This window comes from Bubalus kerabau, chromosome 7, assembly GCF_029407905.1.
Source record: "Bubalus kerabau isolate K-KA32 ecotype Philippines breed swamp buffalo chromosome 7, PCC_UOA_SB_1v2, whole genome shotgun sequence".
Lineage (NCBI taxonomy): Eukaryota > Metazoa > Chordata > Mammalia > Artiodactyla > Bovidae > Bubalus > Bubalus kerabau.
The window spans coordinates 24,157,088-24,175,916 of record NC_073630.1 but is presented as its reverse complement, the minus strand read 5'-3'; the positions used below and the strand labels follow the sequence as shown (position 1 = coordinate 24,175,916).

Here is an 18,829-nt window from a genome sequence, read left to right as displayed (position 1 = left end):
AAAGTTTGTCATTGTCCCAAAAGTTAAAACAATTACCATAGGACACAGAAATTCTACTCTTAGGGATGTATCCAAGAAAATGGAAAACATATTCACCCAAAAAGCTCTGCCTCAAAGTTCATAATAGCCGAAAAGTTAAAACAATCTAAATGTTTATCAACCAATAAGTGGATACACAAAATGTGGCATATCCATGCAATGAAATAGTATCCAGCAGAATAAAAAGGTTTGAAGTGCTGGTACATAGTCCAACATGGGTGAGCCTTGGAAACTTTAGGCTAACTGAAGGAAGTCAGTCACAAATTGTATTGTACATATTGTGTTATACTACTTACTTATTTCTCTTTTATTGTCCAGAATAGACAAATGTATGGAGACAGAAAGTGGATGAGTGGTTTCCAGAAGCAGAGGAGAGGGAAGAATGAGCAGTATAATACAGGAATCAGATCAGATCAGTCACTCAGTCATGTCCAACTCTTTGCGATCCCATGAATCACAGCATGCCAGGCCTCCCTGTCCATCACCAACTTCCGGAGTTCACTCAGACTCACATCCATCGAGTCGGTGATGCCATCCAGCCATCTCATCCTCTGTTGTCCCCTTCTCCTCCTGCCCCCAATCCCTCCCAGCATCAGAGTCTTTTCCAATGAGTCAACTCTTCACATAAGGTGGCCAAAGTACTGGAGTTTCAGCTTTAGCATCATTCCTTCCAAAGAAATCCCAGGGCTGATCTCCTTCAGAATGGACTGGTTGGATCTCCTTGCAGTCCAAGGGACTCTCAAGAGTCTTCTCCAACACCACAGTTCAAAAGCATCAATTCTTTGGCACTCAGTCTTCTTCAGAGTCCAACTCTCACATCCATACATGACCACAGGAAAAACCATAGCCTTGACTAGATGACACTGTATTAACTAGCACAGAGTTTTGTGGGGGAGGATAATGAAAATATTCTGAAATTATGTAGTGGTAAGATTTGCACAACATGTGACTATACTAAAAACCAATGAATTGTAAACCGTAAAAGAGTAAGTTGTGTGGCATGAGTTATATCCAGTTTAAAAGTAGCTTTATAGAAAGGTTGTTATTGTCAAGATAATTTTAAGTAAATATATCAGGAGAACTTATCACATGGCTACTCCTAGTTCCAAAGGCAGAGGTGTGGTTCTGAGCATATAACCCAGGTATAACCCTACCAATCTGGAGGAAGGGGAGAAAGGGGTTTTATACACAGCAACCTTTATCGCAGCGGCATAGCTGGAATTGGAACCTAGGTCTTGGTGTCCTGGTCCCATTTCTTTTTCCCATGCCGTGTTTCTCTGAGGAGACTGATTTTGTAAGTGTAATCAAGCGAGCTGCTGAAAATAGGCATATTTCTAAAACTAAAATAAGATTTGTCTGCTAACAGTGGGACTGAGTAACCTAGGAAATGACTAAGCATTTATCCTTCTTATGTGTAAAAATTGTTTTCTTTAGGAGCAAAATACATGAATGTATAAATATGGGTACAATTTTTAAAGGGAAAGAGGCAGTTGCAAAGATTTTTTTCCAGGCAAGTAGGATTGTACATTTTCCCTTTAAGATGGACAGTAGGCAATGGTCTTCTGCATTTTTATGAACAAAGGTGTCATTCATTAGCCCTAACTGGCACCCACTGGTATGGATAAACCCAGATCCGTGTTCCAGGCATGGCACCAGCTGTCTGTGGAGGGTGCTCCAGGGTGCACACGACAGAACCCGGGGCCCTGAAGAGCCTTGGTCGTCACTTTCACATTAAGTTCTGGTGTGATCAGCTATGAGGTAGGGCTTGCCTAGTGCTCTTTTCCTTTCATTCCTATCAAGGCTTAGGAGTCCTGTTTGCATTAAAATTTTTTTCTAAGTATAAAAGGATTGCTAATGCTTACCTATTAAGCCAGACAAGGTAAATGACAGCTCAGTAATGGTTAGATATACAGAAGTAAATATATTTTGCAAGTGATTCTGAGAGTTGGAGCAGTTTAGGGACTGAAAACTCAATGTTTGTAGGAGCCCAGCAGGTAATTTAAATGGATGAGAGTGTGAATATTGGGGATTGTGGCAAAATGGAGCATACAGGCCCTGACTTAAGAAACTAAACTATAATACCAACAACAATGAGAGACAAGAGCACCTGCTCTGTGAGCCAGTTGAAATCTGTGTGTGCTGAGCCCTGACTGCAGGCTACCAGCTTATGGCAATCTCTCAATTGGAACATAATAGAGCAGCATGCAACCAGGACTTTAAAATGTGTCATATATTGACACATTATATTGACATTGTATTATCGCATTAGTTTGTCATATATTGACCTTCTATGACATTATATTGTCATATATTGACAAGAGAGACAACACAAGAAGCAAAGAGATTGATTTGAACATAAAATGTTCTTAATTCTTGTATTTAAAGAAAAAGCTGCAAACCATTCAAATGCCTAATAATCACTGGAGAATGATTCCTCAAGCTATAACTATATAACCCTTTAAAGCAGTTGTATAGAAAATGCCAGTGCGTCTCATGGAAGTGTACATAGGTGAAAATTAACTGAGTAGAATACAAAACTGTAAATGCATGAGTTACAGTCAGTTCAGTTCAGTTGCTCAGTCATGTCCGACTCTTTGCGACCCCGTGAATTGCAGCACGCCAGGCCTCCCTGTCCATCACCAACTCCCGGAGTTCACTCAGACTCACATCCATCGAGTCGGTGATGCCATCCAGCCATCTCATCCTCTGTCATCCCCTTCTCCTCTTGCCCCCAATCCCTCCCAGCATCAGAGTCTTTTCCAATGAGTCAACTCTTCGCATGAGGTGGCCAAAGTACTGGAGTTTCAGCTTTAGTATCATTCCCTCCAAAGAAATCCCAGGGCTGATCTCCTTCAGAATGGACTGGTTGGATCCCCTTGCAGTCCAAGGAACTCTCAAGAGTCTTTTCCAACACCACAGTTCAAAAGCATCAATTCTTCAGCACTCAGCTTTATTCACAGTCCAACTCTCACATCCATACATGACCACTGGAAAAACCATAGCCTTGACTAGACGGACCTTTGTTGGCAAAGTAATGTCTCTGCTTTTGAATATGCTGTCTAGGTTGGTCATAACTTTCCTTCCAAGGAGTAAGCGTCTTTTAATTTCATGGCTGCAGTCACCATCTGCAGTGATTTTGGAGCCTAAAAAAATAAAGTCTGACACTGTTTCCACTGTTTCCCCATCTATTTCCCATGAAGCTTGGTCATGTCAGATTCTTTGCAACCCCAATGAACTGCAGCACACCAGGCTTCCCTGTCCATCACTAACTCCCAGAGCTTACTCAAACTCATGTCCATTGAGTCGGTGATGCCATCCAACAATCTCATCCTCTATCGTCCCCTTCTCCTCCCACCGTCAATCTTTCCCAGCATTAGGGTCTTTTCCAGTGAGTCAGTTCTTCACACCAGGTGGCCAAAGTATTACAATATATGTTACAATATAATGAGTTATTAATACATGTTAACAAAGATCAGGAAGGAATTTGGATTGTTGTAAGAAAAAAAAAAATGTTGCTCTTTGTATTCCCCCTCCCCCGCCAAAAAGAAGCTTAAATTCACCTTGAAGAAAATGCAGGTCACCTCTACCAAAGCCATCAGTAAAGCATCTAATCGCCCTTTGGATTAGATCTAACTAAGCATGAGCATGACTGTTTCAATGAGTATGGCTTTGTTTTCAAAGCTTGTATTTTTGCCTGCAAGAGATGACCTAATTTCCTACTTGAGTATACACTGATGTTTTGTTTCCCACCTAGAAATTCTGCTTTTTACTTTTCTCCTGTTCACCCTGTTTTATAAACCTGGATGCAAGGAAAGAGATTCTAGTCCCAAACTTCTTGAATGACACCCCTCCTTCCCTTCTGCTCATGAGTCCACGTGGAATGAAGCAGAATGATAGCAGAATATTGCAGGTTCTTTGGCTCCCTTGGTGTATCAGGAATGGCCCAAACTTTGAAGATACTTCAGGTCCTGGGAGTTCCCGAATTATAGGCCAGCACCCATCCATTTGATGCTCGCGCTCAGCCTGTTGGAGTTAGGCCAGAACTTCTGGACTGTCTAGTGACCGGACTGCCTCTCTCTATGTGTTACTCTTTGGTGTGATGAAGCCTTCCTTATCTTTTCCCATGACCCCTTCACACACAGTGCATAAAGCCTCTGACGATTGCTCAGGAATCTCAGGAGGAGAACAAGAAACTTCTCTTTCAGAACCTCGGGTGTGCATGCTGCTGGGCAGGGACTAGCTTGATTTTGTGCCCAGGGGGACAATTTTCACTTGGTTGGTGGGAACATTATTTGGGGGTCCAAGTAAGATATTATCAGATATTAAAAACAAATACCAAGGTTGCTTTCCAACTGCTGTGATGATGTGAGATCTGTAGCGGGCATGGATTGTAATTGGTGTTGCCCTGCTTCTACTGAGATTTCATTTGCCTGCTTTATTTTCACTGAACTTTCTAAAAATTTTTCTGCGACAATAATTTTGATAACTCAACAAACATGTGAACATTTAATGAAAGGACTTGATTTCTCTGTGCCTAGCTTTCCAGGCCTAGATGTAGATAACTCTCTGTCTTCTTTAGTTTAGCTCAGATAAAATCCTTATGTTTTATAAGGAACTTGTATAGACATCCCGAGTCCAGCTGTTACTCACCTGGGTATGGACTCTTTCATCACTAGAAATTGATGAGGTCGGATGAGAATTCAGGCAAGGCTTTGCTGGGATTTGTGCTGCAGCATGAGGGAGCGAAAACAAGTAACAGGTGCCCTTGATTGCCTGGCTCCGAAAATGTGGGTGCGGATGGAGGCCGATTGATGAGTTGGGCAGGAGGCATCGTTTAGGTGGTCTGCCCAGCCCCGTGGTGGTGCTGTGTGCAGAGATCATGTGTGATACCCTGCTTTTCCTCCCTGCATCTCAGAAATGATAGTTGGTTGGTGGCCTTTTTGTATCTTATTGTTCATAATTTGCCCCAACTGTGCATGTGTGAGATAGGTTTTAGTCCCTTATTATTTCTTTGTATTCTGTTGCTTGAGAAGACATTTGTTCAGGAGCCAGTACTCCAGTAAAGGGTCCCAAGTCCCAGCCTAGCTCATAATTGCAGATTAACTTGACTGTCATAGATCATAGCCCTCAGCCTATTTTTCTATTTCACTCCTTAGTGATAGACTGATATATTCAGGTAGTATCCTGTGGTCCTTTTGAGCTGGCACTCTCCCCCTTCTCTTTGTGAGATTCTTACTTTCTTTGGAGTGTTCTTTGCCTGTTATCATTGCTGTGGTCCCAATGGTCTGCTTCCTGAATGGGAAAGGCATTTCTTTATCTGCTCACAGCTAGTATCATCTCTTGCCTAGAAGCTGGTAATAAATTTCTAAATGATCTCCCTAAATCCACCCTAGTCTCTTGAGTGCTTGTGGTGATCAGAGTCACCTGCTGGAAATGCAGGTCTGATCACTTCACCCTTAACTTAAAAGCTTTCTGTGACTTCCAGTTGCCTTTAGGATGCATTCCAAACCTTCCCAGGTCTGGCCCCTGCACCCCACCAGGCTTGCTTCCCTTGCTCCCAGCTTTCTGGGCTCAGGCTGCCTTGCCTCTTGCAGTTCTTTGCTGTGCGTCCTCCTTTCATCATGCGTGTCCACTCTGGCTGCAGAATTCTGCCACCTTTCTTTTCTTTCTCCTTTGAGGCCAATTCCACTGCTCAGCTAGACCCATTTCCCCTCCTGTTCAGGCTCCTAACATCATGTACCTCTCTTTCTTAGCCTTCATGATTGTTCAAAGTTTCCATATAGTTGTGTGATTCTTCGGGTAAGGCCTGTCTTCTATACAAGTCAGTAAGCTCCAGGAGGATGGGCTGTTTCTTTTTTGCTGGGTGAGTGGCTTACCCTTAGCAGCATGTAACATGTAATGTAGGTACTTATTAAATATGTATTGAATGGCCATTGGGTTTCTCTTTGCTTTACCCTCTGGAGTGTTACAGCTCTGCCTTGTGTAAGTTCTAACTTCATCTGTGACTTCCTCCCAAGCCACCCCTCCTCTGTCTAAAGGTGTTACCCTCACTGGAGCTTTTCTCAGTTTTTCAGAAGGTCTCTGAGCTTAGTCTTCCAGTGGCCATATGCGCATCCCTCTTTTTCCTCTTCTGTGAAATCCCAGGCCGTACTCTAAGACTGTCCTTTTCCTTGAAGCTCTGTCTCTGCAGGCTGTCCTTGGTGACCTCTCCTCTGAGCCCGCTGACCTTCTCTTTGTGAGCCTTCCCGAACTACAGCTCCAAGCTAAGAGATGGGATACTTGCAGTGTCAGTAACGGCAGCAGTAAAGGAGACTGGGTTTTCAGTGATGATGACAGTAATTAAGGGTTCTATAGGAAGTTTTTTTGTGCCTCTTAAACAAGAACTAAATTTACTCGTCTCTTTGTTGCAGTGTTACCATCTGTTCTGCTATGACGAAGGAACTGCACTCATAAGTTTTACGTTCTCAAAGTCATGATATAAAAACAGTTGCTTGACTAGAAAAAAGGGGTTAGGAATTTGACAGTATCAGTCATAATAAAGTTTTTTTTTTCCTACAGATTTTTTTTTAATAAAGTATTTTCTTAAGAGTCACAAAGTGAAAGTGAAAGTCGCTCAGTTGTGTCCGACTCTTTGTGACTCCATGGACTATACAGTCCATGGAATTCTCCAGGCCAGGGTACTGGAGTGGCGAGCCTTTCCCAGTAGCCACAAATGTGTTAGTAAAACTGCTCACTGCCTGAAACTTAGTATCTGACTCCATAAAGCATTTGTTCTGTTTCTGTTTTGTTTTCTGGAGTCTTTGTTTTCTGTCATTGCCCCCACTATCGGTGACAGAGAACTTTTACACCATCCTATTTCCATGATTACCCATTGTTAGGATAAACCAAACACCATGCTTCCCCCCAAACCTAGCCATTATAAATAAGAGCTTCTCATAGGGTTGGTCCCAGATCTAGTATAATAATGGTATATAGAATGCTAATTAAATTCCCCAAATTCTTCAAGCCTCTTATTTTCTCGGATCTAGACAGCCTACCTCAAAAACACCTGTGTAGGTTTTGTTTTTGTCTGGCAATGGATTAAGCTTCTCTTTTTTTTGAAAAATCGAGTTATAGTTGATTTACAATGTTGTGGGTATCTGGTATATAGCAAAGTCATCCAGTTATACATGTATATGTTCTTTTTCATAGTTTCTGTTATGTTTACCACAGGATATTGAATATAGTTCCCTGTGCTATTGTTATTGTTGTGTTTGTTGCTCAGTTGTGTCCGACTCTTTGTGACCCTATGGACTGTAGCCTGCCGGGCTCCTCTGTCTGTGGAATTCTCCAGGCAAGAATACTGGCGTGGGTAGCTGTTCCCTTCGCCAGCAGATCTTCATGACCCAGGGATTGAACTTGGGTCCCCTGCATCACAAGCAGGCTCTTTACTGTCTGCGCAACCAGGGAAGCCCCCCCTGTGCTGTACAGAAGGACTTTCTTGTTTTTAAATCCATTCTAAATGTAATAGTTTGCATCTACTAACGCCAAACTCCCCATTCAACCCCACCCCGCCCCTTGGCAGCCACAGGTCGGGTCTCTGTATCTGCGAGTCTGCTTCTGTTTCATAGATAAGTTCGCTTGGAAACACCTGTGTTTTACCTTTTTCCCCGGAATCAGGTGATGCAGGCCCAGTGTGTCAAAACAGAAACTGAATTCTACCGTCGCAGTCGCAGCGAGATAGTGAATGGAAAAGGGCACACCATGGGGGCGCTTTATTGGCAGCTGAATGACATCTGGCAGGCTCCCTCCTGGTCTTCTCTAGGTGAGTGTTTTAGCATTCTTTGTGTGTGAGAGAAAAAGCCAAACCTGTGGGGAGAGGCGCTGAGGCAGCACAGAGCTGGAGGCGGCCAGTGAACCCAAGCAGGACTCCAGGGAGGGGAGGCTGTTCAGCTGCCAGTCTCTGACCTCCGGCCACCCCTTTGGGGAGCCCGAGAGGCAGCCTCTCTGTGAGTTCTGTTCTGTGCGGTCACAAAAGCAGGCAAACGAGGGATAGATGCGTGCGTGAACATCTCAGCCACGTGTGTGCGTGCTCAGCTGCTTCAGTCGTGTCTGACTCTGTATGGCGCTATAGATTGTAGCCCGCCAGGTTCCTCTGTCCATGGGATTCTCCAGACAAGAATCCTGGAGTGGGTTGCCATGCCCTCCTCCAGGGGATCTTCCCTACCCAGGGATCGAACCCATGTCTCATACATCTCCTGCATGGGCAGGTGGGTTCTTTACCATTAGTGCCACCTCGGAAGCCCTGCTCTCAGCCACGTGTCTTCTCATTGTTGCTTAGAATTTTGAATTTATTTAAGAGGACTTCCCAGGACAAAAGGAGATTTACATAAGCACCTCTTCTGTTTAGGAGAATTCAACTGTGGGAAAGTCTAACCCAGCTAAGTGTTAAAAATGTCCCTTTACTACCGATTCCCCTCTAAGTTCACCCGATCGTCTTTATTTTGCCCTGTTTGTCTCTTGAGGGGAAAGGGAGTCGAGTCAGAAGTACAAGTAGGAAGGGTTGTCAGTTGGACCTGTTCAGTTGAGCAACAGGTGAGATGGCTGACATGGTACTTGCAGTTTGAATTATTTCATCTATTTTGGTGCATTAAAAAAATTAAGGCATAGTAATGAATCACCAGAGGTGATTTGAAGCCAAGTTCAGTTAATGATATGAACAAAAGTTTTGGGTCAAAAATGAGGCAAAGTCATAAAATAAAAGGGTGGTTTTGCTGGGTGAGGCTCTTGAGCCGTGAATGCAGATCATGGGGATTTTTCCCCACGTGTTTCAATGAATGCTCATCTCCTGTGGGGAACTGCAATCTTGGACAGGTTTCCCTGATCAGCCTCTTTATCAATATCAACCAGAGAAAGGGTATTGAATGAGAATCAAGGGTAGATCGGAGAAGGCAATGGCACTCCACTCCAGTACTCTCGCCTGGAAAATCTCTTGGACAGAGGAGCCTGGTAGACTGCAGTCCCTGGGGTTGCGAAGAGTCGGACACAACTGAGCGACTTCACTTTCACTTCTCACTTTCATGCTTTGGAGAAGGAAATGGCAACCCACTCCAGTGTTCTTGCCTGGAGAATCCCAGGGACAGGGAAGCCTGGTGGGCTGTCGTCTATGGGGTCGCACCGAGTTGGACACGACTGAAGCGACTTAGCAGCAACAACAGCAGCAGCAGGGGTAGATGCTAGCAAAATAGCCTCTCTGGGATGCTTAAACTGGACAGAGAGATATTGTTCAGAGACACTAGGAGCCCAACCCTGCTTCCTGTCTGTAAATGAGGTGGTGTCTTCTGAAGTTGAGTTCAGTTCAGGAAATGGGAGAGCTCAGGCTTATAACTCTTCGCTTAAATGACTCTGTGTTTTTCAGAAAAGATATAAGAGTATGATGTTAGACTAAGTATTTGCCTGCTTTCTAAACTTTGGCAGGTCAGTGCTTTCGAGGAGAGGGTCACCATCTCTCGGAGGTGTCACTGTTTAGTAACAGAAGTGTGTATCACTGACTTTTTGCTTCAATTGCTGTTCTCCTGATTGTCATTTGTTTTTGGCCTCCATGGCTGGAATCTCATGTTTGAAGTCTTTTCCGTGTAATGGATGTCCTAATGAGAGTGTGTAAGTTATCTCAGGTTTGAGTCATTTTCTATTTATGAGAAAACGTTCTAGAGCTTTCTATGTTCTAGTTCATTTCGTAGTTCTAATTTGATAGGCCTCTGCCCCTTTCCCCCTTGTTATTTTTAAGGGGAAATACTAAGAGTTGGAAATGAAGTACTGGAGAGGCAAAATTTTGCCAAACCTAAAGAAATTAGTTCTAGCTGAACCTCAAGACTGTGTTCCTCCGTTTCAGCAGCTTGCACTGGTGAATTCCAAAAGTGACGCCCATTCCCTCCCCTCCCCCCGTCGCCTCCCTGTCTCTCACTGTATAGCTCTCTCTGAAGTTGTTCGATGCAGCGTTTCGTGAAGAAGAAGAAGAGGCATGTTGAAAGAGTTTAGTTTGTGGGTTTAGCGTGCAGCACATGCCAACAAGGCACCAGATTCTGAAGGTTCTTGACGGCTTCTGACTGTCCTTTAGGGACTGCCGTTAATTGTCATGAGTTTGGGTGTTCCCCCGTCAGTCTGAACCTGCCAGACGCATTTGTGATTGCTGTTGTTTGGTTTCACTCAGAGGATTTGTGCCTATGGAAAAAAGAGACTTGGAGTTTTAAGTAACTTTATTTTTTTAAATTAACTTTATTATTTATCTTTTTATTGAGGTATAATTGGTCTACAATTAATTTCAGGTGTACAATATAGTGATTCTAAATTTTATAGATTACACTCCCTTGAAAGTTCTAAGGTACTGTCTGTATTCCCTGTGCTCTACAGTATAGCCTTGTAGCTGATTTATTTTATACATAGTCGTTTGTACTTCTTAAACTCCTATGCCAATCTTGCATTTCCCTCCTTCCCTCTCCCCACCTATAACCAATAGTTCATTCTCTATTTCTGTGAGTCTGTTTCTGTTCTGTTATATTCATCCATTTGTTTTATTTTCTAGACTACACATATAAGTGATAACATGGATTATTTGTCTTTCTCTTTGTGATGTATTTCATTAAGCATAATACCCCTCCCCAGGCCCATTCATGTTGTTGCAAATGGTAAAATTTCATACTTTTTAATGGGCATCTAATACTCCATTGCGTATGTATGTATATCTACATCTGTCTATACATATACCACATCTCTTTTAAAAATTTATTTTTAACTGAAGGATAATTCCTTTACAACATTGCATTGGTTTCTGCCATACATCAATATGATTTAGTCATAGCTGTACATATGTCCCCTCCCTCTGAAACTCTCCCACCCCTCTGGGTTATTACACAGCCTTGGTTTGAATTTCCTGAGTCACACAGAAAATCCCCATTGGCTGTCTATTTTACATATGATAGTATATATGCTTCCACGCTACTCCATTCATCCCATCCTCTCCGCCTTCCCCCTCCACACACGTCCATTCATCTGTTCTCTATGTCTGCATCTCCATTTCTGCCCTGAAAATAGGTTCATCAGTACCATCTTTCTAGATTCCATATGTATGCATTAATAGACGATATTGGGCTTCCCCTGTGGCTCAGATAGTAAAGAATCTGCCTGCAATGCAGAGATACGGATTCGATCCCTGGGTTGAGAAAATTCCTGGAGAATGGAATGGTAACCCGCTCCAGTATTCTTGCCTTGAGAATTCCATGGACAGAGGAGCCTGGTGGGCTACAGGAGTTGCCGAGTTGGACATGACTGAGCGACTAACACTTTCACTTTCTTTTCAGACAGTACTTTTCTCTTTCTGACTTACTTCAGCTTGTATGATAGGTTCTAGGTTCACCCATTTCATTAGAACTGACTCAAATGAGTTCCTTTGTATGGCTTGGTAATATTCCATTGTGTTTATGTACCACAGTTTCTTTATCGAGTCATCTGTCAATGGACATCTAGATTGCTTCCATGCCCTAGCTATTGTAAATAGTGCTTGGGGATACATGTGTCTTTTTCAATTTTGGTTTCCGCAGGGTATAAGCCTTTTAGTGGGATTGCTGGGTTGATGGTAGTTTGAGCCCTTGTTTTTTTTAAGGGGTCTCCATACCATCTTCCATAGTGGCTGTATCAATTTACATTCCCATCAGCAGGGCAAGAGGGTTCCTTTTTGTCCATACCCTCTCTAGCACCTGTTATTTGTGGATTTTTTGGTGATGGCCATTCTGACCATCATATCTCATTGTAAGGTGATTTCTCATTGTAGTTTTAATTTGCATTTCTCTGATAATGAGTGATGTTGAATATCTTTTCATGTGTTTATTAGTCATCTATATATCTTCTTTAGAGAAAAATCTGTTTAGGTCTGCCCACTTTTTGGCTGGGTTGTTTGTTTTTCTGGTATTGAGTTGTATGAGCTGCATCTATATTTTGGAAATTAATCCTTTGTCAGTTGTTTCATTTGCTGTATTTTTCTCCCATTCTGAGGGTTGTCTTTTCATCTTGTTTATAGTTTCCTTTGCTGTTCAGAAGCCACCACATCTTCTCTATTCATTCATCTATTGATTGATACTTAGATTACTTACACATCTTTATTGTTGTAAACAATGCTACAGTGAACAATGGGGTACATATATCTTTTTGAATTAGTGTTTTTGTTTTCTTTGAATATATACCTAGCAGTGGAATTGACAGATTTTATGATAGTTCTATTTTTAGTTTTTCTGAGTCACTTCCAAGTTGATTTTCATAATGGACACATCAATTTACATTCCCACCAACAGTGTAGGAGGGTTCCCTTTTGCTCCACATTCTTGCCACTGTTTACTTGTGATTGTTTTGATGATAGCCATTCTGACAGGTGTGAGGTGATACTTCATTGTGGTATTGATTGGCATCCCTTATGATCAATGATGTTGAGCATCTTTTCATATGCATGTTGGCCATCCGTATTTCTTCTTTTGAAAAAACTCTATTCAGGTCTCCTCCCAATTTTTTTGATTGAGTTATTTGTTTCGTTTTTGTTTTTGTTTTTGTTTTCTATATTGAGCTGTATGGGCTGTTTATATATTTTGTATGCTGTTGCTGCTGCTGCTAAGTCGCCTCAGTCGTGTCCGACTCTGTGCGACCCCGCAGACGGCAGCCCACCAGGCTCCGCTGTCCCTGGCATTCCCAGGCAAGAAAACTGGAGTGGGTTGCCATTTCCTTCTGCAGTGCATGAAAGTGAAAAGTGAAGTCGCTCAGTTGTGTCCGACTCTTAGTGACCCCATGGACTGCAGCCCACCAGGCTCCTCCATCCATGGGATTTTCCAGGCAAGAGTATTGGAGTGGGGTGCCATCTCCTTCTCCAATATTTTGTATATTAACCCCTTAATGGTCGCATCATTTGCAGATATTTTCTCCAAATCAATACACTGTCTTTTCATTTGGTTTATGGTTTCCCTTGCTGTGTGAATGTTTTTAAGTTTAATTAGGTCTGTTTGCTTGTTTTGGCTTGTGTTTCTTTTGCCTTAGGAGGCAGTTCCAAAAATATATTGCTATGATTTGTGTCAGAGTATTCTGCCTGTGTTTTCCTCTAGGAGTTCTATGGTTTCTGATCTTACATTTAGGCTCTTAATCCAGTTTGAGTTTATTTTTGTAAATGATGTGAGAAAATGTTCTAATTTCATTTTTCATTTCTTCTTTCTCAAGATTGTTTTCACTGCTTGGGGTCTTTTGTGTTTTCATACAAATTTTAGGAATATTTGTTGTAGTTTTGTGAAATGTGCCAGTAGTATTTTGATACGGATTGCATTGAATCTGTGATTGCCTTGAGTAGTATGGTCATTGTAACAATATGAGTCCTGCTGCTGCTGCTGCTGCTAAGTCATTTCAGTCGTGTCTGACTCTGTGCAACCCCATAGATGGCAGCCCACCAGGCTCCCCCGTCCCTGGGATTCTCCAGGCAAGAACACTGGAGTGGGTTGCCATTTCCTTCTCCAATGCATGAAAGTGAAAAGTGAAAGTGAAGTCGCTGAGTCTTGTCCGACTCTTAGGGACCCCATGGTCATTGTAACAATATGAGTCCTGCTGCTGCTGCTGCTGCTAAGTCACTTCAGTCGTGTCCGACTCTGTGCGACCCCATAGATGGCAACCCACCAGGCTCCTCCGTCCATGGGATTTTCCAGGCAAGAGTGCTGGAGTGGGGTGCCATTGCCTTCTCCAAATATGAGTCCTATCCATGAGCAAAGTATCTCTGCATTTGTTTGTGTTGTCTGCAGTTGGTTTCATCAGTGTCTTATAGTTTTCTGGGTACAGTTCTTTTCCCTCCTTTGATTTATTCCTGGGTATTTTATTCTTTTTGATGTGGCTTCCCGGATAGCTCAGATGGTAAAGAATCTGCCTGCAATGCAGAACACCCAGGTTCAATCCCTGGGTCGGGAAGATTCCCTGGAAAAGGGAATGGCAACACAATCCAGTATTCTTTTCTGGAGAATCCCATGGCCAGACTATGGTGTCACAAAGAGTCAGACACGACTATAAAACTGGGCATCCTTGTCTTGTTGATCTTAAAGGAAGTAGTTTCAGCTTTTCACTGTTGAGTATGGTGTTAGCTGTCTACTTATATATAGCCTTTGTTATGTTGAAGCATGTTCCCTCTACACCCACTTTGTGAAGTGTTTTTTTGTTTTGTTTTGTTTTTTATCATAAGTGGATGTTGAACTATTTCAGAAACTTTTCTGGATACATGGAGATGATCATAAGGTTTTCCCCCTGGATTTGGAATCATGTTGATGCTGGCCCCATGGATGAGTTCAGAAGCATTCCTTCCTCTTCCATTTTCTGGAAGAGTTTGAGAAGGATTGGTATTAATTTTTCTTTGAATGTTTGGTAGAATTCACCAGTGAAGCCATGTGGTCCTGGACTTTTGTTTTTTGGAGGTTTTTGGTTACTGATTAAGTCTCCTTAGAAGTAATTGATCTGTTTAGATTAAAAAAAAAATCTTTTCATGATTCAGTCTTAGAAGTTTATATGTTTCCAGGAATTTATCCATTTCTTCTAGCTTGTCCAATTTGTTGGTGTATAGTTGTTCATACTAGTCTCTTATGCTTTGTACTTCTTTAGTTTTAGTTGTAGTGTCTCTTTCATTTCTGACTTTATTGATTAGACCTCTTTTTTTGATGATAAGTCTGGCTGTAATTTTATCAATTTTGTTTATCTTTTCAAAGAACCAGATCTTGGTTTCATTGATCGTTTCTATTTTTTAAAGTCTCTATTTTGCTTATTTCTGCTCTGATCTTTATTATATTTTTCCTTCTACTAAGTTTGGGTTTTGTTTGCTGTTCTTTTTCTAAGTTCCTTTAGGTGTAGGGTCAGGTTGTTTATTTGTAATTTTTCTTGTTTTCTGAGCTAAGTTTGTATCAGTAAAATTTCCCTCTTAGAACTGCTTTTGCTGCGTCCACTGGATTTTGGGTCATTGTGTTTTTGTTCTCATTTGTTTCCAAGTATTTTGATGATCCTTTGAGTTTCTTTGGTGACCCATTGGTTGTTTAGTAACATGTTGCTTAGCTTCCATGTTAGTGTTTTTTGCAGTGTTTTTTTTTCTTTCCTTGTGGTTGAGTTCTGAGTCTCGTAGGTTTGTGGTTGAAAAACATGCTTGATATGGTTTCAGTTTTCTTAAATTTATTGAATATTGTTTTGTGGTACATCATGTGGTTCATCCTAGAAAATGTTCCTTGTACATTTGGATCACATGTGTATTCTGCTGATTTGGATGGAATATTCTGTATCCATCCATTTGATCTAATGTGTTTCCTGACTGATTTTCTATCTGGATGATCTGTCCACTGATATGAGTGGGGTGTTAAATTCCCCTACTCTTATTATGTTACTGTCAATTTCTCCCTTTATGTCTATTAATATTTGCTTTATGTATATAGCACTCTTTTATATATAGGTGCATATCCATTTACAGTTGTTACATATTCTTAGATTGATCCCTTGATCATTATATCACACCCTTCTTTGTCACTTATCACATCTTTGTTTTAATGTCTGTTCTGTCTGATATATTAATAAATATTAGCATCCTGGCCTTTTCTGATTTATATTTGCATGGAATACTTTTTTTCAATCCCCTCACTTTCAGTTCTGTGTATGTGTTTAGATCTGAAGTGTGTCTCCTATAGGTAGCATATATATGGGTTTTGTTTTTGTGTCCATTCAGCCACTCTGCATCTTTTGATTGGAGCATTTAGTCCATTAGTAGTTAATTACTGATAGGTACGTACTTCTATTTTGTTCATTGTTTGGGGGTTATTTTTGTAGTTCTTTTTAGTTCCTGTCCTTTTCCCTTCCCTGTTGATTTGATGACTATCTTTAGTTATGTTTGGATTCCCTTATTTTTGATGTTTATCAGTTGTAGATTTCTGGTTACCATGCAGCTTATATATAGCAATCTATATATAGTGTAATGCAATTTATGTGATTATTTTAAGTTGATGATCTCTTAATTTCAAACATTTTTAACAACCCTGCATTTTTACTCCCCTACCCTTGTCATGATTATTGTTTTTAGTTTCATATTTTACATCTTTTTGTGTATCTCTTAACTAATTATTATGGATATAGATGATTTTTACTGCTTTTCTCTTTTAACTTTCCTGATAGGTTTGAAAATGGTTGATTTACTACCTAAAATTTGCATTTATTAATGAGCTTTTTCCTTTCATAATTTTCATGTTTCTACTTGTAGCCTTTTCTTTTTCACTTAGAGAAGTCCCTTTACCATTTCTTATGAAGCTGGTTTGCTGGTGCTCAGCTCCTTTTTAGCTTTTGCTTCTCTGCAAACCTTGGGGCTTCTTTATCAAATCTGAATGAAAACCTTGCTGAGTAGAGTGTTCTTGTTTGTAGGTTTTCCCCTTTCATCACTTAAAATTTATTGTGCACTCCCATCTGGCCTGCAGAGCTGCTGGAAGGCAGTTAATGGCCTCACTGGAGTTCCTTTGTATATAACTTATTGCTTTCCCCGTGTTTTTTAAATATTGCTTCTTTAACTTTAATTTTTACCATTTTAATTACAGTGTATCTTGGTGTGGACCTCTATGGGTTGATCCTATCTATGTTCCAGGACCTAGATGTCTATATCTCTTCCCAAGTTAAGGAAATTTTCAACTATTGGGTCTTCAAATATGTTCTCTGTCCCTTTCTCTCTTCTTCTGGGACCATATAATGTGAATATTAGTTCCCTTGATGTTGTACCAGAGATCTCTTAAACTCTATTTTCTTTTTACCCTTTTTTTTTTTTTTCCCGTTCGGCTTCAGTGATTTCCTCTGTTCTATCTTCCTTCTCCCTGATCCATTCCTCTGTATCATTTAACCTACTGTTGATTTCTTCTAGTGTATTTTTCATTTCACTTGTATTTTTTGTCTCTGCTTAGTTCTTCATATCTTCTGACTCTATGTTAAACTTCTCACCATGTTCATCCGTTCTTCTCCCATGTTCTTTGATCATTGTTGTGATCATTACCCTGAACTCTTTCTCAAGTAGTTTGCCTATCTGGGCTTCAGTTGGTTCTTCTGGGGTTTTATCTCCTTCTTTGTTTGAAACATGTTCCTCTGTCACCTCATTTTGCCTAACTGGTTCTTTTTCTTTCTCTGCGTCTGGTAGGTTGGTTACATTTCCTGACCTTGGAGAGGGGGCCTTTTGTAGGAGACATGCTGTGTGTCCCAGCAGCTCACTCCTCTCTGGTCACCCCTATGTGGGGTGTATGGGTCCTTCTGTGTGGTGGACCAACTACTGTCATGGTCTGATAGACATGGCTGGCTCTTGGCCCAGTTGGTTGCCAGGCCCTGCCTTGTGCAGAGCCTGCTGGGTACTTGTTGGTGGGGCCACGTCATGAGGCTGCTGGCTGCAGAACCCTGGAGGATCCTGTACTACTGCTTGCTCACGAATGGTCAGAGCTGGGTTCTCAGGTGAGTGGTTACAGGGCTGGGGTTCATGGATCTAGTCTTCACCTACTGGTAGCTGGAGCCAGTTCCTAATATGGCTGGCACAGATTCTAGGGTATCCCAAATGGGCCAGCACCAGCTGACCCACTGGCTAACTGAGGGGGACTGGATCCCAGGGCAGCTGGCTGAGGACTCTAAGGTTTTTCAGAGCTGGTTTTGGTCTGCTCTTGGGTTGGTGCCAATCTGCTGTGTTGGTTATGTCCTAACAAGGTAGGCTTCAGGGCTGCAGTGGTCCTGGGGCTGGTGTCTACCCCTTGCTGGGTGAAGTTGGGGCCAGTAGATGAAGCCAAGGCCCAGAATATTTTGGGGCTGGTTCTGGCTGGCTTGTGGCTGGAACGTGGGTCTCCAGACTTCTGGCTGCATGTCCCTGGGGGGCTAGTGCTTGTACACTGCTGATAGCGCTGGGGCCTGAGCCTCTGGTGAACAGGAGTATGACCTTAGGAGCCTTGGGCCCAGGAGGTCTAAGGCAGCCTGTCTGCTGTAGGGTGAGGCTGTGTCCTTGTCTAGCCAGTTGCTTGGCCTGAGGCGTCCCAGCACTGGTGCAGACAGCTGGTGGGTGGGGCTGGATCCTGGTGCTAATTCTCTAGAAGGAGGATTCCAAAATGGCACTTGCCAGTGCCTTTGCCTCCAAGGTGAGCTCCAGTTGCTTCTTGCCTCTTCAGGAGACCCTCCAAGGTCAGCAAATGAGTCTGACCTGGGCTCTTTTCAAATGACCGCTTCTGCCCTGGGTCCCAGAGGGTGTGAAATTTTGTGTGTGCCCTTTCAGAGTGGTGTCTCTGTTTCCCCCAACTCTCTGTGACTCCTGAAATTAATCCCTGCAGGCCTTCAAAGCCAAGGTTTCCAGGTACTTGTCTTCCCAGGGCAGGATCCATGGGCTGGGGAGCCCATGTGGGACTCAGACTCCTTGAGTAGCAATTGTCGTTATTCTTACGTTTGTGGTTCACCCACCCCTGAGGTGTGGGTCTTGACTACATAACTTATGCCCCTCCTGCCCATCTTATGGTTCCTTCTTAATGTCTTTAGCTGTCGATGCTCTTTTCTACTAGATTTTGTCTTTCTCATAAAGAGTTGCTCTCTAAATAGCTGTGATTGTAGTGTGCTCGTGGGAGGAGGTGAGCACAGGGTCTTCCTACTCCACCGTCTTGTCCAGCCTCTCCAATAGTACTTCCTCTAAGTAATTCTTATAAAGGAAGAGTTGTAACACATGTTCACTGCCAATGCTCCTGATTCCCTTTTTCATGTGTAAGTAGGAAAAATGAAC

The 18,829-nt window shown here is 42.2% G+C and overlaps 1 protein-coding gene across 2 annotated transcripts in view; it reads left to right on the top strand.

Moving 5' to 3' along the window:
* The window catches only part of MANBA (mannosidase beta), a 128,637-nt gene that overhangs the window by 102,989 nt on the left and 6,819 nt on the right, over positions 1–18,829 (top strand). For both annotated transcript variants that reach the window (XM_055587820.1, XM_055587821.1), the window contains exon 14: positions 7,699–7,843. In XM_055587820.1, coding sequence (XP_055443795.1) covers positions 7,699–7,843 — 145 coding nt within the window. The remainder of the gene's footprint in view (positions 1–7,698; positions 7,844–18,829) is intronic.